The sequence below is a fragment of the Melanerpes formicivorus genome, unplaced genomic scaffold (genome assembly GCF_026170545.1).
Source record: "Melanerpes formicivorus ecotype bairdi unplaced genomic scaffold, bMelFor1.0.p_v2 SCAF_28, whole genome shotgun sequence".
NCBI lineage: Eukaryota > Metazoa > Chordata > Aves > Piciformes > Picidae > Melanerpes > Melanerpes formicivorus.
Genome location: NW_027142380.1, coordinates 6,631,656 through 6,650,455, shown reverse-complemented (window position 1 = coordinate 6,650,455; position 18,800 = coordinate 6,631,656). Strand labels below are relative to the sequence as shown.

Genomic DNA, 18,800 nt, shown 5'->3' with positions numbered 1-18,800 from the left:
CCTCTTAGAATCACAGAATTGTTTCAACTGAAAAAAGCACCCCAAACTTTAGGACTATTGAATCCAGCCATTGTCTACCTCTACCAAGAGCTGATAGTCATGTTGGTGATAGAATAAACATAGAATCACAAGAGGTAGCTCTAGAGGCTGACTTGAATGCAGACAAGGACCTTAAACTTATGATGCACACACCGTGAGGCATAAGCCTTACAGCCTTGTGTGGAGCTGTGGAGAGTTATGTCAGGGGAGGAGTGAGGGAGAAGGTGCCTGGGAAGGTGACAGACCTCACCTGTCCCACCACGGGACCAGCCTATGGTGCAGAAAGGCAGGTAAGGATCCAACCACACTTGGGGGCTTCCCCCAGCCACAGCAACCCTTCTGCCAAGACATTGCAGCCATGGCATGAGACCAAGCTTTGCAGACTGGTGCTTACTGCCCTAGGGTAGCATCATTCACACCTGCTTTTAAAGTTCTGGAGGATATGTGCCTTTTTTGCCTTTAATTTTGCCTTGAAACCCACAGCATATTGTTTATGCATCCTATTGTTTCTTCTTCCTTTTTTGTGTGTTCTCCTGCTGTAGAAGGACTTTGTTGACTCTTCTTGTGCTGGTGATGCCCTTCAGTCTCCAGAGCCTTTGAAGCAGGGTGGCAGTTCCTTGGTTGTACTGTAGAGCTGATTATTCACTCTTAAGTGCTTCACTTCTATCTTGCCTTTAACACTCCTAAGGTACAGACAGTGGGGACCATTTCTGAATATAGAAGCTCATACACAGAGCTCACTTGAGGTGGATTATAATAAAATTGGAGTTCATTTTAGGTCCTCTGGATAATGGCACCAACAAAAGAAATATTTTAAAGAGTACTTTGCAAAATCCATAGATACAGTGCCACAGGCACCTTAACCAATTGCATTGCACTAACCTGCTCAACACGAGGATCTGAATTAATCATTGTATTTAATTTTCTGACAGCTAGTACATTTTCATCAGATATGTTCTCCAGGTAGACTTGTCCTTTCATGAGTGTATTCTCTACACAGATCAGTGCATCCATTCTCAGCAAGTGGTTATCCATGACAAAGCTGTAGTAGTTAACAGCATTCCTTTGATCAGCATCAATAAAGACTATATCAAAGTGCTCAGCCTCAGCATGTAATGCCTGGGAAAAAAAAAATCAGGTTGGAGAAAACACTAATTATTTACCTGAAAATGTAAAGTCTTTCCATTAAAATATCTTTTTATATAAAACCCAAACCAGAGGGAGCCCTGTTCTCTCAAGGTAACATTGTTAGTATTACTTCTGGGGATCTTGGGAGTTTTCCATGCTTTGCAAGCAATTCTTCAGCAACTCTGGTGCCCGAAACCCTGAATCTTGCAAAGAAAATCAGGATGTGAAAGAGGATGGCTCATCCCAGCTTGTGGTGTTGAGAGTCACAGCAGAAGCATCTGCATACCTAGAGTCAAAGGGAATGGATCCATCAGGGTGAGGGAGAAGACTGGCATCAAACCCCACAGCTGAGCTGCTGTGGTAAGTTACCTCTTCTCCAAAGAGTAACTATCAATAAACTGAAGAGTGGCAATTATATCAATCTGGGGGAAAGAGGCAGAAGGCTGATCCTGGGAATTGCAAACTAGTGAGTTCCACTTCAGTAACAGGAAAATGGTTGAAATCCCAATTAATAATAGAATTATAAAGCACATGAAAGAACAGGTCGTGATAGAGATAAAGCAGCCCAGCTCCTGTGAAGGAAAATGATGTTTCTTTAATCTAAAAAACTGCTTTGGATGGCTCAGCAACAGAGAGGATAAAAGAGAACTGGCTGCTATCATCTAATTGGATTTTCAGAAACGTGGCACACCTTCCCTCCAAGCAGGCTGCTGATGATAATGTATAAAAGTGTTGATGGATGACCAGATGGGAGCCTTTACAGCCTTCTCCGGTGGCAGTTAATGCACTTGCTGCCCAAGAGGCTGCTATGGAATATTTCAGATTCCATCTGGGACTATTTAACTGCATCTGCGTGCGTTGTAATGAAACAACGGCTCATCCACCTATCTCAGCAAGCAGAAATGCTTTCAAGTCTTGGCATTTCAAGTGAAAAAGAGAAACAATTATGTTTTCCAGAGCTCACTGTTTCTACCACAACTTTTAGCAGCACTTCTTGCGTCCAGATTTCCTTTTTGTGTTTGGAGACATTGTGCACAGTGAGTGATGAGCGATCCCCTGGGATGTACGAGAGAAAGCATCGATAACAAATGGCAACAGAATGTGAAAAACTAATTTGCTTTCAGGAGTGAAGTTGATGGCTCCCAAACAGAGATTTCTGGAGCCTTTTGCAAGCCGGGAGTCTGTCATTCAGATGAAGCAAAAGTGGGAAGCGGATCACCGCAGCTCTGAGTTTCCATGCTGGTCAAACCGGTGTCATCGTGAACTCATTAGTGGTTCAGAAATTAAGCCTGAGAGCCTGGACAGTCACACTTAACTGCAGCTGCTTGACAGCACAGAAACTCTGTCAAAAGCATTCATGAGTCCACATTTAGGACACCTTTTGATGCTACACTACAATGAAAGAAGAACTTAAGCTCAAATATGTGCTGGTTCATAATTAATGTGGCAGAAACTGGGACATCTGGTTTCCCAGGATTCATCTTCTCATCTCATGACCAATAAGAAAGTTTTGAGCTGTACTGGGGGGAAAGGAGCAGGAACATTTTTGCTACTGTGGAAGAACCTCTTACATCATGTTGCATCTCAGCCAGTCTGTCCAATGTAGATACTTCAGGAAGGGTCAGAAGATAAAAGCTGGGAGGAGGAGTCCATCAAGAAGAGAGATTAGAGGTCTTATTCCCCAGAGAGAACAGACAAAGCCAAATTCAAGTAATTATCATGACTTATCACTACTTTCTGACTTGTAACCTTCCTGGGTGGAGGAGGTGGGGGGCAGACACTGAGAAGCAGATGTGGCCATCTCTGAACATATGTTACTATTGCTCAGTGGTATGGCTCCCTAATGAAAAAGAATCTCACTTTTATGCATTGGCTTCATTAGATCCATATGGAGTTGTGCAGCTCTTTGGATATTAGCTGGACTTCTCATTTCACCCCTCTTTCTCTTCCCATCTACCTGCTGACAGCTTATCCCCTTATCTATCTTCTGATACAGATAAACCACCTTTTAACTTCACAGCTGTCATCCCAGGAGGGTGCCTGTGTTGTATGTGTATCCAACACACGCCTGTCTTGTCCTTGCACTGCCAGGATGTGCAAGGCCATTGCTTGGAAGACATTTCTCTTCTGCCAGTTCATCAGGTGCTGAATGTCCAGCCATGAAGGTCACTTAGGCACATTTCATTTCTTCTAGATATCTAGTGTTAGACACATGTACAGAAAGGCCTGAATCACTGTCTAGGAGTTTGTACTGGGGCTCTGCCATCATCTGAGCTTCTTGTTTCCACATTTTTCAGTTTTCTATTGGATTTTAAATATTTAGCTGGAAACAGCTCCAGGCCTATAAGGGAAATCCATGAAATGTCTTAAAAGCAGCTTTGCCCCTAAAGCAGCCTCTACACAAGAGGGTAATAGCCACAGGAACTCAAAAGTGCTTCACTTCCTGGAGCTTCTTGGTTAGCAGAGCATGGGTCACCTGGACAGTCACTGTATCCAGGGTGCCACACTGAACAGAGTTTTCTCACTGCCAGCACCTGATGCTGAACCAATACAGACAAAGCCAGAAAGAAATAAAAACTGCTCTACTGGTAGCTCTGGCTGTAGAGCTAAGCATTGGAAATATCAGTGCAGTGATGGAAGGGAGAACTCACTGCTAATCCTCTCAAGATGGATGAGAGGGTTTAAGAGGAGGGATTGACCACATTTGTCCTCTCAGAGCAGACTGACCCTGGGACCTGACAGCACACTGGAGATGCCTTTGTCCTTTACTGGAAGAGGGGCAGAGCCCAAATATCTCCAACTGTGAGGAAAACTGAGATCCAGAAGGAAATAATCTGCCTGTGAAATATCCTGCTGAAACTAATTTCCCAAATGTTTGCAGAGCAATCCCTGCTCCTTGCTACAGAGGCATCATCGATGGTAACAGATGGCAACAAGAAGTGCCTTAATTCAGAGCAAACTTGGCTAAAATTAATGCTTTTGCTTACAGTGAGTCATTCACTTCCTTTTGGATCAAAAAAAGAGAAAAAAGAAAAACCCCTGTGGCACTTCATTACACGGAGGAGATGCACCAAAAGCAAGGATGAGAAAAGGCTCAGCGGCACTGCTGGTGGGTACAGCAAAAGATGAAGGAGGGGACATCCTGAATGAAAGCATGAATGAATCTCCTGCCAAAGCTCAGAGAAAACCTGATTGGAGTCCTGAGCAGAGACAACACTCCCTCAAAATGCAGATATAAACTCAATCAGAAAAAAAAGAAAGGAAGAAAGACAGGCTGTCCAGTCCCTTTGATACAGATCATGCAGTCAGCATATTTGTAATAAAGACGTACTCCAAACTTATTACCTTCCCTATGCCTTGTTCTTGACCTAAATGTAATAGCAATCCATCCTTAGGGTACACAGAACACATGAAAAAGTACAGCTTCCTTTTAAAACACCATTAGAATATTTTACTGTATGTGGACATACACTCTTGTTACTCCTAAATGCTATTCTATTGAGTACAGTTTATATTCACCAGCAAAGCTAAATCTCTAGGGAAGCTAGAGAGGGAATGCAATTTCTAGTAATAACAGCTCACAACAGTGAATACTATCCACTTATCCCCACAATTTCCAGCTATTTTGGACTCCTTTCTGAATTAACCTTTCATATCAAAAGGAGCAATTCTGCACACTAGAGACTCCGACACAATTTCATGCATAATTTATTCACTCAGTTCAACATTAAACGCAGAGTCCTTGACTTTGTCAAGGTGGATTCTGTTGGCAGACTTCACAAGCAGCAAAACAGGAGAAATGAGATCTGCAGCTCAACCTCTTCACCTATTCTGTCTGGTAAAAGGAGGAGGGGAAAAGGAAAAAGAAACCCCTGACATGCTTACACAATGCCCTGCAATCAGCAGAATCTGATGCAAAAGCAGTGTTATTATTTTGTGTGTTGGGTTTTCACTTTTAAAATGGAGGGATCAAAATCATGGATGAGAATAATTTCCTGGTAGTTTGCATTCCCTCTGGACTCACTACTGCATCCATTGTTCAATCAAAAGTCCACTGGGAATTAAAAGAAGCTCTTTGTGCAGGATCAGGCCTCTTGCTCACAGCAGATGCGTGGCAAGGCACATTATTCAGGCACAGCACAACAGAGGTGAGACTTGAGGAGCTTGTTGGGAAGGGGTTTTAATCACTGGCACAGCAGACATTGAAGAGGTAGCTAACTCTGCTGAAACCACCTATACCAGAGTCTGAGTCCAAGGAAAAGCTTCCCTTCGGTCTATATTTCAAAATATTATGTAAAAGTTCCTGAGGTCATTGGGCACAGAGTCTTGTGCCATGGTGTATGTCAGCTACATGTTTTGGAGGGGAGCTAACCTAGCTTAGCAATGTCTGTCCCTCACATGTGGAAAAGGTGGATTTCTTCCATCGTGCCCTCAGGTACTAAATGAGCTTCACTGTGTACCTTAGTTCCACAGCTCCTCTCTGGTATTTAGCATCCATTGACAGCTCAAAATCCCAGATTATTTTGCAGCTGGCCCTGATCTGGAGCAAGCAACAGGGAAAGTGTCCAATCCCACCACCACTGTAACAGTGAAAAGGAGCAGCAAGAGGTTTCAGAAAGCCTGGTCAGGGTGCCACTGTGGACTGATGTGCTGCCTGGATCACTCACAGCCTTGATAAGACATGTGGGTGCTGCAAAGGCCTCACAGTTTGAGGTGCACTGGCACAGACTCTTCACAACCTTGTGGCAACTGCTGCAACATCTGGTAGCTTCCCTTACAAAGGGCATTGTCAGCAGATGTGGATGCAGGCTGGACACATCCCACAACACTTCAATGCTACTATCTACCCAAGACTAGAATGTAGCTCTTGGGTGGACTAGTTTGACACCAGAAGTGAGAGCATATCAAATACCTTCTGACAGTTTGGGCTTTCTGAATCATAGCCTCATGCAGCAGAAAAGGACTTCCCTGCCTGGCAGTGTCACTTACATAGCATACAATGGGTTTGTGCTTTGAAAGAGGCAGTGCACTGAGGTAAAGCTGATCCCAGGAGTTTGCACTGATGCAGTTTGAGAAGCAGCAGATAAGCAGAAAGCCCAACCTATTGCACTGAGCCTGGGAGCAACTTTCAGCCACAATCACCACAGAAAGAAAGTTTCCAGCAGACATCTCCAATGAGCAAGTGGTAGGTGACAATCTCTGCCCTCTAATTTCCCTAGAGAGACAACAATGAGACCTGGGGCTATAAATACTATAGACAACAAAGACAATCCTTTGCAGAGGTTGTTCCAACTCTCCTGAATCTCACCATGCTTTTCAACAACTGTCACTCAGCTCTGCTCTAGACCAGCCTCTCTGCAGGTGAAGGACAGGAATATTGTCATTCTCCACCTCCTCCATGAAGATGAGCTTTGAGAGCTTGGCTGTGCCATCCCTGGCCAATATCCCACCTGTTACTCTCTCCTGTTTTTCAGCATTTCCATGTAGCAGTGCAAGAAGCCTGTTTGGTCTCCAGCCTAAAATGATCTGCTCTAGAAGGGAAAAGACAAGCACACTGTCCACAGCCTGAGCTTCTTCCATGCATTCAGCTGTGCTCCCACACAGCTGCCCTAAACCAGCAAGACAAACCTTATTGAGTCCATTATGTAAAGGTAACAGAGAAGCCACCAAATTCATTTCTTCACTGTTTACAGATGCTGTGGATTAAGACCTGTAGGACAATTCAGGTTTTCCTGATACCATTAAGAAAACATCTGCCAGGTTGAGCAACAAAAGTTCAGAGTCCAGTGCACAACACTCTCAGATCTCAGTGCCTGGACTTCTCCAGTCAAACACAAGCATCTCTGTTCCCATCAACTCCAAGAAGCCCTGAGTACCTGCAGAACTGGAGCCAGGACGTGCCTTCACCTTGCAATCAGAGGACATAGAATCAATTGCAACATTCAGTTTTGAGGTTTTAATTTTCATGTCTTTGCCCCCTTCTTTAATCTCTACACAGCATGTGCTCTGCCTGCCTCTAGATATTTTAATTCAGTCACAGTAAGTCAGTTGCACCGAATGGGCACTAGAGAGCAACAGCAATTCAATTAATTTCACACGCACTGCAGGGAGCTGGGAGCTTAAATGCTGCACGTTGCAGGTGATCTGAAATGTTTCTTTTATTCCTACACTTGGCAAAGCTCTTTTGTTTCTTTCATATCAAACTTGCAGGTCATGGAAGCCAGAGGTGAGAAAGCTCCTGGCCATTTCGTTTGAGAAATGAATATGGTGCCTGTTAACACAGGTAAAGTTATAATCAAGCTCACACTGACACATCCAGATTGAAAATGGAGGCAGATCAAACTGGTTTGTATTAGTAGAAGCAAGGCTATATATTTAATGAAACTGGCATGGGCATCACCTGTTAGCATGCTGGCCCTGCAGCAGCATCCTGGAGATCCATAAACTGGAATTAGAGTCCTCTAGCTGCTGGCAGTCAAGACCTTTTCTCTCTTTTTTTGGAGGACAAAGTCACTAATCAGAACAAATTATACAGATAAGGCATTTGCTGTCTGAACCTTATCACACTGCTCTGGAAGTAAGAAACTTGGGGTCTAATTGTGTGAAGTGTTTTCAGCCAGGGAAAACAGTGAGCTGTTATAGTTAAGTTACAAACTTCTTCAGGACTTTCCCAATTCTTGTGTTCATTGAGAGGAAGCTGTTCTCAAAGGCTGGCACAGCAGGGCATGAATACACTCTTGCAGTTTGCTACCTTGGGAATTAGAGACCCTGAAACAAAGCCCACCTCCATCAGGTAAAACTGCCATTGAAGCCTGTTGACCTACATTTAGAGCTTGTAATTCTTCTCATCAAAAAGCTGTAGTATTTTAGTTAAAAAGGAAAACACTATCCTGTGACAGAGCTGTTCCATCATTCATAGTCATGGACAATAAGTAACTCCAGTACAAGGGTGTGTTCACATATTTACAAGCAAACTAGGGTCAGCAACCAGCATTTTGTGGGCAGGAAAGAGAACTCTTTCAGCTGCTGAATAGAGTAGAGTAGACCAGACCAGGTTGGAAGAGACCTTCAAGATCATTGTATCCAACCCATCATCCAACACCACCTAATCAACTAAACTATGACACCAAGCACCCCATCAAGTCTCCTCCTAAACACCCCCAATGATGGTGACTCTACCACCTCCCCAGGCAGCCCATTCCAATGGGCAATCACTCTCTCTATGAAGAATTTCTGCCTAACCTCCAGCCTAAACCTCCCCTGGTGCAGCTTGAGACTGTGTCCTCTTGTTCTGGTGCTGGTTGCCTGGGAGAAGAGACTAGCCCCTCCCTGTCTACAACCTCCATTCAGGTAGTTGCAGAGAGCAATAAGGTCTCCCAAACTCCCTTTTCTGACAGATTTTACCTTCAAAGTGTCTTCCATTGGTCCCACTCTCATGCTTATCTTTGTACCATCTGAAGAATAATCAAATGCTTCTTGGCTGTTCACTCCCAGATACGGCGCTTCTGCACATGCAAAGATTTTGCCATCATCTGGCAATTCTTCTGCAATAGCAAGGATACTGTAACCTTTAAGCTTGCCAATTAATAAAATCTTCCTGGCTTTGATCATATGAACAAGCATCCTAAAAATGTGGCCTGTTGAAAGACAAGAAGAGAAATGTTGAAACAAAACCAGGGGAAAGGCTGTACCTTGTTCACAAGGAAAATTAGATGTAGCTTTGAAGTGAGCATTGAAAAGAAACAAGTCTGATATTAAACCACTTTCAAATCAGGGTTTAACAACAGAATCTGACACAATTTCATCTAAAATGCAGCTGAAAGACAACAGAATAGAGGGACTGGTTTTAAATGTAGAACCTCTATCATCAGCGCTGCTATTGTTCAAGTGCTTGTTAAACAGTGCTTGAAATATTGCATATTTTAACGTTCCCCCCATGTGAAAATGGCTTTAAGATGTCTCCATATTCTTTCTGGAACCCAGTTTAAAGAAGGGAAGAAAAAAAAAATCACTACATTACCTTGCATTTGCTCTTAGAGTCATTATCCCCAGACAGCACCATCATTTAAGAAATTTATCATCAGTGGTGTCCTTCGAACAATGTATTAGTGTAATACATTATAAGAGTACTTCAGCACCATGATGTATTACTCAAAAAGATGGGAACATCTGGGAAGAATGAATCTGGGAATAGATTTAGTGTAATAGGATTTATATGGGGATACAAGCCTGGGGATTGCTACTTGCAAAAGTACAGTGCTTGGCCATAGGCCACCTCCACTGCAGAAACATGTAAAATCATAGAGTTACAGAATCAGCTAGGTTGGAAGAGATCTCAGAGGTCATCAAGTCCAACCTACTACCTAATACCTAACATGACAGCTAAACCATGGCTTCATGTGCCACGTCCAATCCTTTTTTTGAACACCTCCAGGGATGGTGACTCCACCACCTCCCTGGGCAGCACATTCCAAGAAGAACTTTCTCCTCACCTCAAGACTAAACTTCCCCTGGCACAGCTTGAGGCTGTGTCCTCTTGTTCTGCCACTGGTTGCCTGGAAGAAGAGACCAATCTTCACCTGTCTACAACCTCCTTTCAGGTAGTTGTAGACATCAATAAGGTCTCCCCTGAGCCTCCTCTTCTCCAACTCCAGCTCCCTCAGTCTCTCCTCATAGGGCTTGTGCTTGAAGCCTCTCACCAGTCTCATTGCCCTTCTCTGGACATGTTCAAGTATCTCAATGTCCTTCTTAAATTGAGGGGCCCAGAACTGGACACAGTACTCAAGGGGCAGAATGACTTCCCTGCTCTTGCTGGCCACACTATTTCTGATACACTATATCTGATACATGCTATTTCTAAACCTCTATCAGATACCCCCTTACCAACAGGATTTTTCTCTTCCTTTGCCCTCACCCTTAGAGTGAGGACAATGATCCCTTTGCTGCTCACTCAGGGATGGGGCTGGCACTGTGAATTGAAGTACCCTCAAGTGTGTGCATGGCCACATTTGTGTAGGCACAAAGATGCAGGAGGTAGGGGACAAGGAAGATTCATATGAAAGGAAGACTAAAGCATGCAGGAAGCTCTTAGCTTTCTTTTTAAGTCATTTTCCATGTTTTCTAAGCATTCCAAGATGGAAGGGACCCTCAAAGGTCATCACATCCAAGCCCACTGCAGTCAGCAGGGACACCTCCAACTAGATCAGGTTGGACTGGATGATCTCTGAGGTCTTTTCCAACCTTATTGACTCTATGATTCCAGGGCTTTGAACAACATGGTCTACTGGGAGATATCCCTGCCCATGGCAGGGAAATTGGAACTAGATGACCTTTAAGGTCCCTTGTAATCCAAACCATTCCATAATTTTATGGCTCATCCTTCCCCCAATCAAGACAGAGTAGAGGATGAAAAACTTCAGTAACAAACTCTACACCACGCTGGTACAATTTTATTCTTTTGGTTGACCAACTTGCCATTCAAAGAGCCAGAGGCACATTCTCCTTGCAGCCTAACTCTGGTTTTAGTTCCTCCAGCATCACCTGGGCCATGCTGAGGTGGAGTTTTTCTGGGAAAAAGAAAAAAAGAAATAAACTTCAGTGCTACAATAACAAACAAAACCTGAGCATTTTGCATAAAAAAACAAGAGGGAACTCCTGGGAAAGGTCCAGCTGTGCATGAGCATGGAAAATGAACCCAGAGGCATTACAAATATCCTTAAATTAGAGTCCTAAGAGGGTCAGCCTTGCCAATAGGACTGTCTTGGTGCTGGCAGCCACTCCAGCCACAGGGGCGTGGGAAGAAGTGATTGTGGGACCAAGGGAAGATGTTCCCCACTGTTCAAACCCAAACCTTTCCCATTTCCGGCAGGTCTGAGACAGAAGTCTATCTGTCTGCTGGTTTGGAGTAAATGGCTCCAGTTACCCTGGCCAGCTTTTGTTCAGCTCTAGAGTAGGATTTCGTTCATCTGAGAAAAAAGTTTCATTGCAGAATAGGGGAAAAGATGCAAAACCTAAGCGTTTTGGCAAGGCAGGTGTAAGATGGTTTTCCTCACAAACTGCTGAGAGAAGCAGGATCTCTCCAGATGTTATTTCACAGAAGCCTGTGAGCACCATCTCTGGATGAACAGAATAGAATAGACCAGACCAGGTTAGAAAAGACCTTTGAGATCATCCAGTCCAGCCTATCACCATCCAATTAACTAAACCATGGCACTAAGTGCCTCATCCAGTCTCTTTTTAAATACCTCCAGTGGTGGTGACTCCACCACCTCCCTGGGCAGCACATTCCAAAGGCCAATCTCTCTTTCTGTGAAGAATGTCTTCCTAACATCCAGCCTAAACTTCCCCTGGCGCACCTTGAGACTGTGTCCTCGTCTTCTGGTGCTAGTTGCCTGGGAGAAGAGACCAACCCTCACCTGGCTACAACCTCCCTTCAGGTAGTTATATAGAGTAATAAGGTCTGCTCTGAGCCTCCTCTTCTCCAGGCTAAGCAACCCCAGCTCCCTCAGCCTCTCCACACAGGGCTTATGCTCCAAACCCTTCACCAGGTTTGTTGCCCTTCTCTGGACTCATTCGATCAACTCAACCTCCTTCCTAAACTGAGGGGCCCACAACTGGACACAGTACTCAAGGTGTGGCCTAACCAGTGCTGAGTACAGGGGCAGAATGACCTCCCTGCTCCTGCTGGCCACCTATCACAAAGGGAATAGACGACTGGAAGAAGTCCATAGCCTTCAGACAGATTAGATTACCCTCTCTGGAGACAGTAACCACGAGGAATGGCTGGTGACACTTCTGCAGGCCAGAAATTTAGAGCTATTGCAGCTTTCTTTGGCCTTTTCTTCCCCACCCCCCCCACCCCCCCCCCCATGTCCCCCTTCCACCTCCTCAGTAACACGAGAGAGAATTCATAACCCGTGTCAGCCACACTCAGATAATCCAAGACTTAAAGTGTAGAACATTTCCTATAACCTCTTCCCTGCCCCTCACAAACGCTTTAACAACTTTAATAAGATAATGTATAGCTATTATCGTACAGCAAGCGTAAGTCAAACAACTATCAGCTATTATTTCAGCAACAGAACGAAGGCTCAGCGTTCCTGTAATCCACAGCCTGGAACAGTTTACACATTGTCAATTTTCAACAGAACTGTCTTTTTCCACCCCCCCCCACATCAAAATGTAGGCTGATAAACGGGAATTGTTTAGCAGACCCCACAGGGCCGGGTGATATAAGTGTAGCTGAACAACAACAACAATAACAACAAAAAAGAATAATGAGGGTATCAGTTGGACTTCTGAATTAATGATACCTTAAATTAGTTTAATTAATTAGTTTAGTTACAGGAGTAATTTAGTTAGCAGATTAATTAATATTTGCGGAGCACTTGGAGATAAAAGCTGCATAGAAAAGGCTGTTATTAAAAGGTGGGTCCAGAGGTATGGGTTTGCTTCATTCTTTCTTTATCCCAGCACCAATTTGGTGCAGGGGCTCATTCTTTGAGCCTTTCAGCAGGCACCCTGGGCAGGCTGGCTTGCTGATTTCCACAGGCTTACAGGATGTCAAGGGTTGGAGGGGACCCAAAGAGATCATCGAGTGCAACGCCCCTGCCAGAGCAGGACCGTACAATGTAGCTCAGGTCACAGAGGGGGTCCAGGTGGGCCTTGAAAGTCTCCAGAGAGGGAGACTCCGCAGCCTCTCTGGGAAGCCTGCTCCACTGGTCCACGACCCCTAGAGTAAAGAAGTTCCCCCTCTGTGCTGAGGTTCCACCTCCTGTGCTGCAGCTTACATCCATTGCTCCTTGTCCTATATCACAGGGAGCAAGTGAGCAGAGCCTGTCCCCTCCCTCCTGACACCCAGCCCTCAGATATTTATAAATATTTATTAAATCCCTTCTAAGTCTTCTCTTTTCCAGACTAAAAAGCCCCAGGTCCCTCAGCCTCTCCTCACCAGGCAGTGCTTCAGTCCCCTAATCATCCTCATAGCCCTCTGCTGGACCCTATCCAGTAGATCCCTGTCCCTCTTAAAGTGGGGAGCCCAAAACTGAACACAGTACACAGGATGTCGTCCAACACAGACATTGCCGTCATCAATAGTCAACTGGTAGAATATCTTCCAAAGTGTAGAGTTAGGAGATCCTTTTTCTCACCTCCTCTTCTCAAGGCCATAGGTGCACACAGGCACACACTTGTAGGTGCACACTTTGCAGGTGTATTTGGGAACAGTTAACTCTCATTCTCCTTCCTTCCACTGCCCTTGTGTTTATAGCATATTCTGAACAGAAAAATCTGAGAACAGATTCATACAAGCACAGACAAAATTCACAAAGTTACTAAGAAATATCCATACCTCTTTGAAGCTGCCATTGAATCCAGGTAAGGATCTAGTCCAAGAGCAACATCAAGAGCTTTTTGCAAGTAATCCTTGAGCTGTTCAGGAACACGAGAGTCATTGAGGGCTATTTCTTTGGCTTTGAGAAGGCTCTCAGCAATGAGTCCAAGTGGGGTTTCTGAAATGGAAAATAAAAGTAAGAACAATGATTCCATAAATGCTTAAATCACCAGAAGATGAATTCAAACTAGAAAAACCCCAAAGTTTTTGAAGCACTGTGGTGTGTTGGGGTCCATTAAGAAAAGTGTGACAAGCAGGTTGAGGAAGATTCTCCTCCTTCTCTACTCTACCCTAGTGAGGCCACACCTGGAGGACTGTATCCAGTTCTGGGCTTCCCAGTTAAAAATGAGACAAGAATCTGTTGAAGAGAGTCCAGCAGAGGTTACAAAGGCGCTGACTGGACTGGAGCATCTCTGTGAGGAGGAAAGGCTGAGAGAGCTGTGGCTGCTTAGCCTGGAGAATAACAGACAGAGAGGAGCTTCTCAATGCTGATCAACAGCTAAATGCTTGGAAATAACCGAGATTCAAGAAGATAGGGTCAGATTTTTTTCAGTGGTGTCCAGTGACCAGGTAAGTGGCAATGGACACAAAACAGAACCCAGGAGGTTCCATCTGAACATGGACAAAACCAAAACATCTTTCCTGTGAGGGTATTGGAGCCCTGGAGCAGGCTGACCAGAGAGATTGTGGAGTTCCTTCTCTGAAGAGGTTCAAAACCTGCCCGGACATGATCCTGGGCAACCTGATCTAGGTGCATGTGATTTAGCAGGTGGGTGAACTAGATGATCCTCAGAGGTACTTACTAACACTGACCATTCTGTGATGAGAACAATCATCACAACTTTTCAAACTGAAAGTGATATTTTGTGTCTGATTAATTTTTATCACATGCATTCTCCCTGTTTCCCCTCACAGCTGATCCCTTTCTGAGGAAAAAAAAAGGATAAGAATACTTCAAAACCACAACTTTTCATTTTGAAGCTCTGAGACAATCACTGAGCAACTGCATATAAAACCCACCCAGGCAGCTCTTTCCTCAGAAAAAACAGAGCTCTTCTCAACCTGCTTTTGCAAAACCAAGCAGATCTTCCCAGGCCAGTACATGCAGGTACCAGGTCTAGCTAACTGTGCCTGAACCCATCAGCACCACATGGTAAACTTCCCAGCACCTTTTCACAAGTTGGACCTTTCCTAAAGCTGTAGAGAGAAACAGTTATGCATAATGCAAGACTAGGTCAATGTTTCAAAGGCTGTGGAAATACCTTCAGGGTTAAGATCATCCTGCCCTGGAGGCAAAAGTAATTCTACCCATAGACACTAGAAAACCCATACAGCAGCAAGGCAGATGTGGACCTCAATGAACTTTGTCTCCCCACAGATCAAGACAGAGAAAGTCCCCCATTCTTCAAGTGCCAGAGCATGTGCTGGGTTATGAAAGCACCAACGAGACCAGATTCCAGAGGCAGGGCAAGTAGACTGTGAGTATGACTGGGGTGGAGCAGATTGCCCCTGGCAGGATTTTACTCCCTGTGACAGAGAAGCTGCAGACAACTAAGTGAAGCAGGTGAAAAAAGGACATGCTGCTTTCAGAGGACTGCTTTCCATCAGCCCACCAGCTGTGGGGCAAAGTCCTGTTGTCCATGTGGATCTGCTGTTGCTGCAGGCACCATGTCCCCATCCCAGGGTGGATTTCTGGTGAGATCTTGGACATCATAGAAGACATCCAGCTACCCCATGGCCTGTCAGCAAAGCTTCAGTGTAAAGTCACTTGAGGACATCAGAGTAATCACCTCATATAGCTAACTCCCCCACACCCCATTACTGAGAAAGGTTATGTGAGGCAAATGCAACAGCATGTTTTAGGAATAGCTTTTAGCCACCCCTCCTCCCAGACCATCTTAGTTTGCTAACTGCAGCAATCCTTCAGACCAGCTACACATTGTGTGAAAAGACATCACCATTTCACAGCGTTTTCACCACCACCTTGAGCATCTCCTGGCTCCCACCAGCTGCAGGATGATGGAAGCTGGGACCTGTTCATCCTCCCTGCCAAGCACTTTGAGGCTTTTGTTGGTTTTGTGTTTGGTGGGGTTGTTTTTGTTTTGTTTTCAATTTCAGGGGAAAAGCAAACCAAACCACCCACCCAACATGTTTATAATCCATGCTGGATTTCAGTAATCCTCCTGTTAGGCTTCTGGATGAGTAACAGTCAAGGATCCCCTCTCACTCAAGGGGGAGGAAAACAAGATTCACCTTCAGCTGTTTTGTAACCTGTGTTTCAACACCAACCACGAGCACCAAGAAAAGCTACTGGGGAGGGAGAGCATGCAAGGCATGCCGAGTTCAACTCTGCATCCAAGATTATACAACCGCTACAGGTGGTGCCGCGTGTTTCGCAGCCTGATGATGCTTTGGGCCAACAGCAGAGGTCAGAGTTGCTTTCATTTATGCAACCACCCAACAAGTCAGAGCAGAGCCCAAGGCTTGCTGCTTGGCCTGACTAGGCTACACTCAAGACTCCGAGCACTAAGGTGGGTGAAAATTTATGTAACTACCTCCCCCCCCCTCCCCCCCGGTTATGCTACTCCAGGAAAAGTGACTCATCTTTAGTGCATAGTTTTGCACAGCCCCAGCAAAGCTGCTGGACCAGATTTAGCATTAAACAAGATTGCCTGGTTGTCTCTCCATGGCTCTATCAATGTACAGACAACTCTCTCACATCTAATTGTGCATCATCTCATTCATGCATAGAAGGGGAAAGATGAAAAACAAACCAGGAACTCACTTAGAGAGGAAACTGCTGCCAGGTGCAAAACAGAGAAGTTCAAGCTCTACCATGACAGAGTGGGGAAGGGCTTGAAGCTTCCAGCAGCTTCATGAAAACAACAACAAAAGCCAAGGTGGTGGTTCTTAAAATGCACCACAGTTGCCAGGAGGATGGTGCCAGCATCTTCTTTGGTTGTTGCTGAGAGGAGCACCATCAGCCTATTTTACAACAAAGCTGAATAACAGACTTCAGCTTCCTTTCTCCCCCCCCCACCCCCAGAATCAGGCACTTTTGGTTTGAGACAGGAGTGAAGATGCAGGCTATGTGTGGGGGACATCAGTGTCCCCTGTGCAAGCAGGCAGTGCAGTGCCATGGAGAGACACTCTCCTCCAGAAATGAGATCAAACTTTGCAGCTTGGGATTAGATGACACTTTGTGGGTGGGAGTAGATCAGCTGGGAAAGGGGAGGATGCTGTACTGTTTACAGGGCACTGCCCAAAATAATGCATGCATGTAAGTGCACAAGAAGGCAATCTGGATTCAACAAAAACAAGGCACAGATGCCACATCCAAAGATGCAGGACCAGATCTTTAGTTCTCTGGTCTGGATTATCCCCATTTCACCTTCCAGTCTCTAGAACTATTTTGCAGCCCTAGTGATGACTTCCAGAAGAACTTTCTTTCCCAGCTAGGACAGAGCACTGAGCCAGATCCAGCTGAACACCATTCTGCCAGTTGGCTTGGTGCTCAGCTCAGTGTGCAGGTGCTTGCACTAAGCACGTGGAAATCCAACCTGATAAGATCTTGCCAATCAATTCATCAAGGCACCTCAGGCATTGACAACCGCTTAACACAGCACTTACCACTTTATCTTAGCATGTGAATACACCTCAGCCATTGTGTTTTGCCAGGCAATCTTGTGCACAAAAAGCATGATCAGGCTATTGCCTTGCACCACCAGAACCCTGCACACAAAACTGCAGCCTCTTAGGAGACCCTCCTGTACTGCTGTTACACGTAAATGCATTCATCCCAGCTGTGGTGTATGCCTACTAGATGGAGGAAGCTGTAGCAGAGGGAAGCAGGAGTATGGCTTGTAGCATATCTGAGGCTGCTCAGTGGGTCCAAACCCCATCACTCATGAGCCCAGACATGGCCATGAGCTGGGGCACATGTATGTTATAGCCCACATGGGGTCGAGAGTGGGCTGGCAGTCTGAGCCAAACTCAACTGCCTGGCCACTAAATATTGCAGGGGATCCCAAGGAGAGCTCAGCCTATGCTTAGCCTGAGCATTGGTAGTGACAGAGCCTGCAGCAAAGTCAGCAGAGATGGCAAGGAGGTCAAAGGAAGAGCGGAAGGAAGGAATGAAAGGAAGCAGCCAAGGTAGGGAAGCTGCCAGTCATGGCAAGAACCAGGGTGCTAAACTTCATGGGAAGGTGTGGAAAACATGCACCAGGCAGCAGGGTGGTGCACATTTTCTACAGGTTTTGGTGCTGGAAAAAGAGGCAGAAAAGCTGGATGCCCCCAGTGCTCCTCTGCTTGCATTAAGGAGGCTCTGGAGTATGTGAAGCACACATTTCTTTTCATGCACAATAACAGATGCTGTGTGTGGCAGGAGTAGAGTGGTGCCCACTGAGAGATCCAAAGCCTAAGGCTCCAGTAGCTTAAACAGGTTCCTAGATCAGGCTGTGAGAGAACAGAATCTCTCTGTTCAGAGCAGCTCCCATTCCTACACATGTCTATTGATCACAAAAGCTAACAAAAAAGGCAGCAAACATCTCTCTGTGTATCATGCCAGGCACACATGGCTACCACAGAAGGGACCAAAGCAAAATTAAAGCTGAAAAAAACAAAAAGTGTTTATAAACCAAGCATCCCAATCCACCAGAAACTGGTCACAGCCACAGCTCTCTTGGCACTGCAAGTGTCTACCTTCCCACTCATCCCTTTCTCCTGGGACCATCCTTTTCCCTCCACTTTAAGTTCCTCCAGCCCCATCTACCCTGCGCAGTTCCAAACTCCTCTCCCCATTACATCTTTCCTCTGCTCCCCTCTGCCAAGTCACAGAGCCTGTAAGTTACCTCTTCACAGGGCAGTGGGGCACCCACAACTGGGGCATCACACAGTGTCCCCTCCTGTCACACCATCTCTCCTGGAGCCCCCCACCCCACACAGGGAGTTTACCTGCAGGATTATGCATGTTGCTTCTCGTCCCCCAGCCTCAGAGGATGCTGCTGTGGGTTTGCTGTCTCTGCAGAGCAGCACGTTGAGTGCTCAGGTGTCCAGCAGCACGTTGGGTGCTCAGGTGTCCAGAAGCACGTTGGGTGCTCAGGTGCTCAGATGAGGCTCCTTCACCTGCAATCACCTGGGCAGAGCCCCAGCATGGGCAGAGGCTGCACAAGGAGGATGGCCCCAGGCTGCAGCTGCACCCAACTCCAGCTGCACTCACCTGTCCCCACCCAGAGCAGAGGCA

The 18,800-nt window shown here is 45.6% G+C and overlaps 1 protein-coding gene across 1 annotated transcript in view; it reads right to left on the bottom strand.

The window, feature by feature from the left end:
• Positions 1-18,800, bottom strand: part of LOC137449161 (uncharacterized) — a 43,224-nt gene extending 24,424 nt beyond the window's left edge. The window contains exons 1-5 of the mRNA XM_068154416.1: positions 18,512-18,800; positions 13,517-13,676; positions 10,642-10,733; positions 8,572-8,804; positions 922-1,158 (exon numbers count right to left, since the gene is read on the bottom strand). Coding sequence (XP_068010517.1) covers positions 922-1,158; positions 8,572-8,804; positions 10,642-10,733; positions 13,517-13,676; positions 18,512-18,527 — 738 coding nt within the window. The 5' untranslated portion in view covers positions 18,528-18,800. The remainder of the gene's footprint in view (positions 1-921; positions 1,159-8,571; positions 8,805-10,641; positions 10,734-13,516; positions 13,677-18,511) is intronic.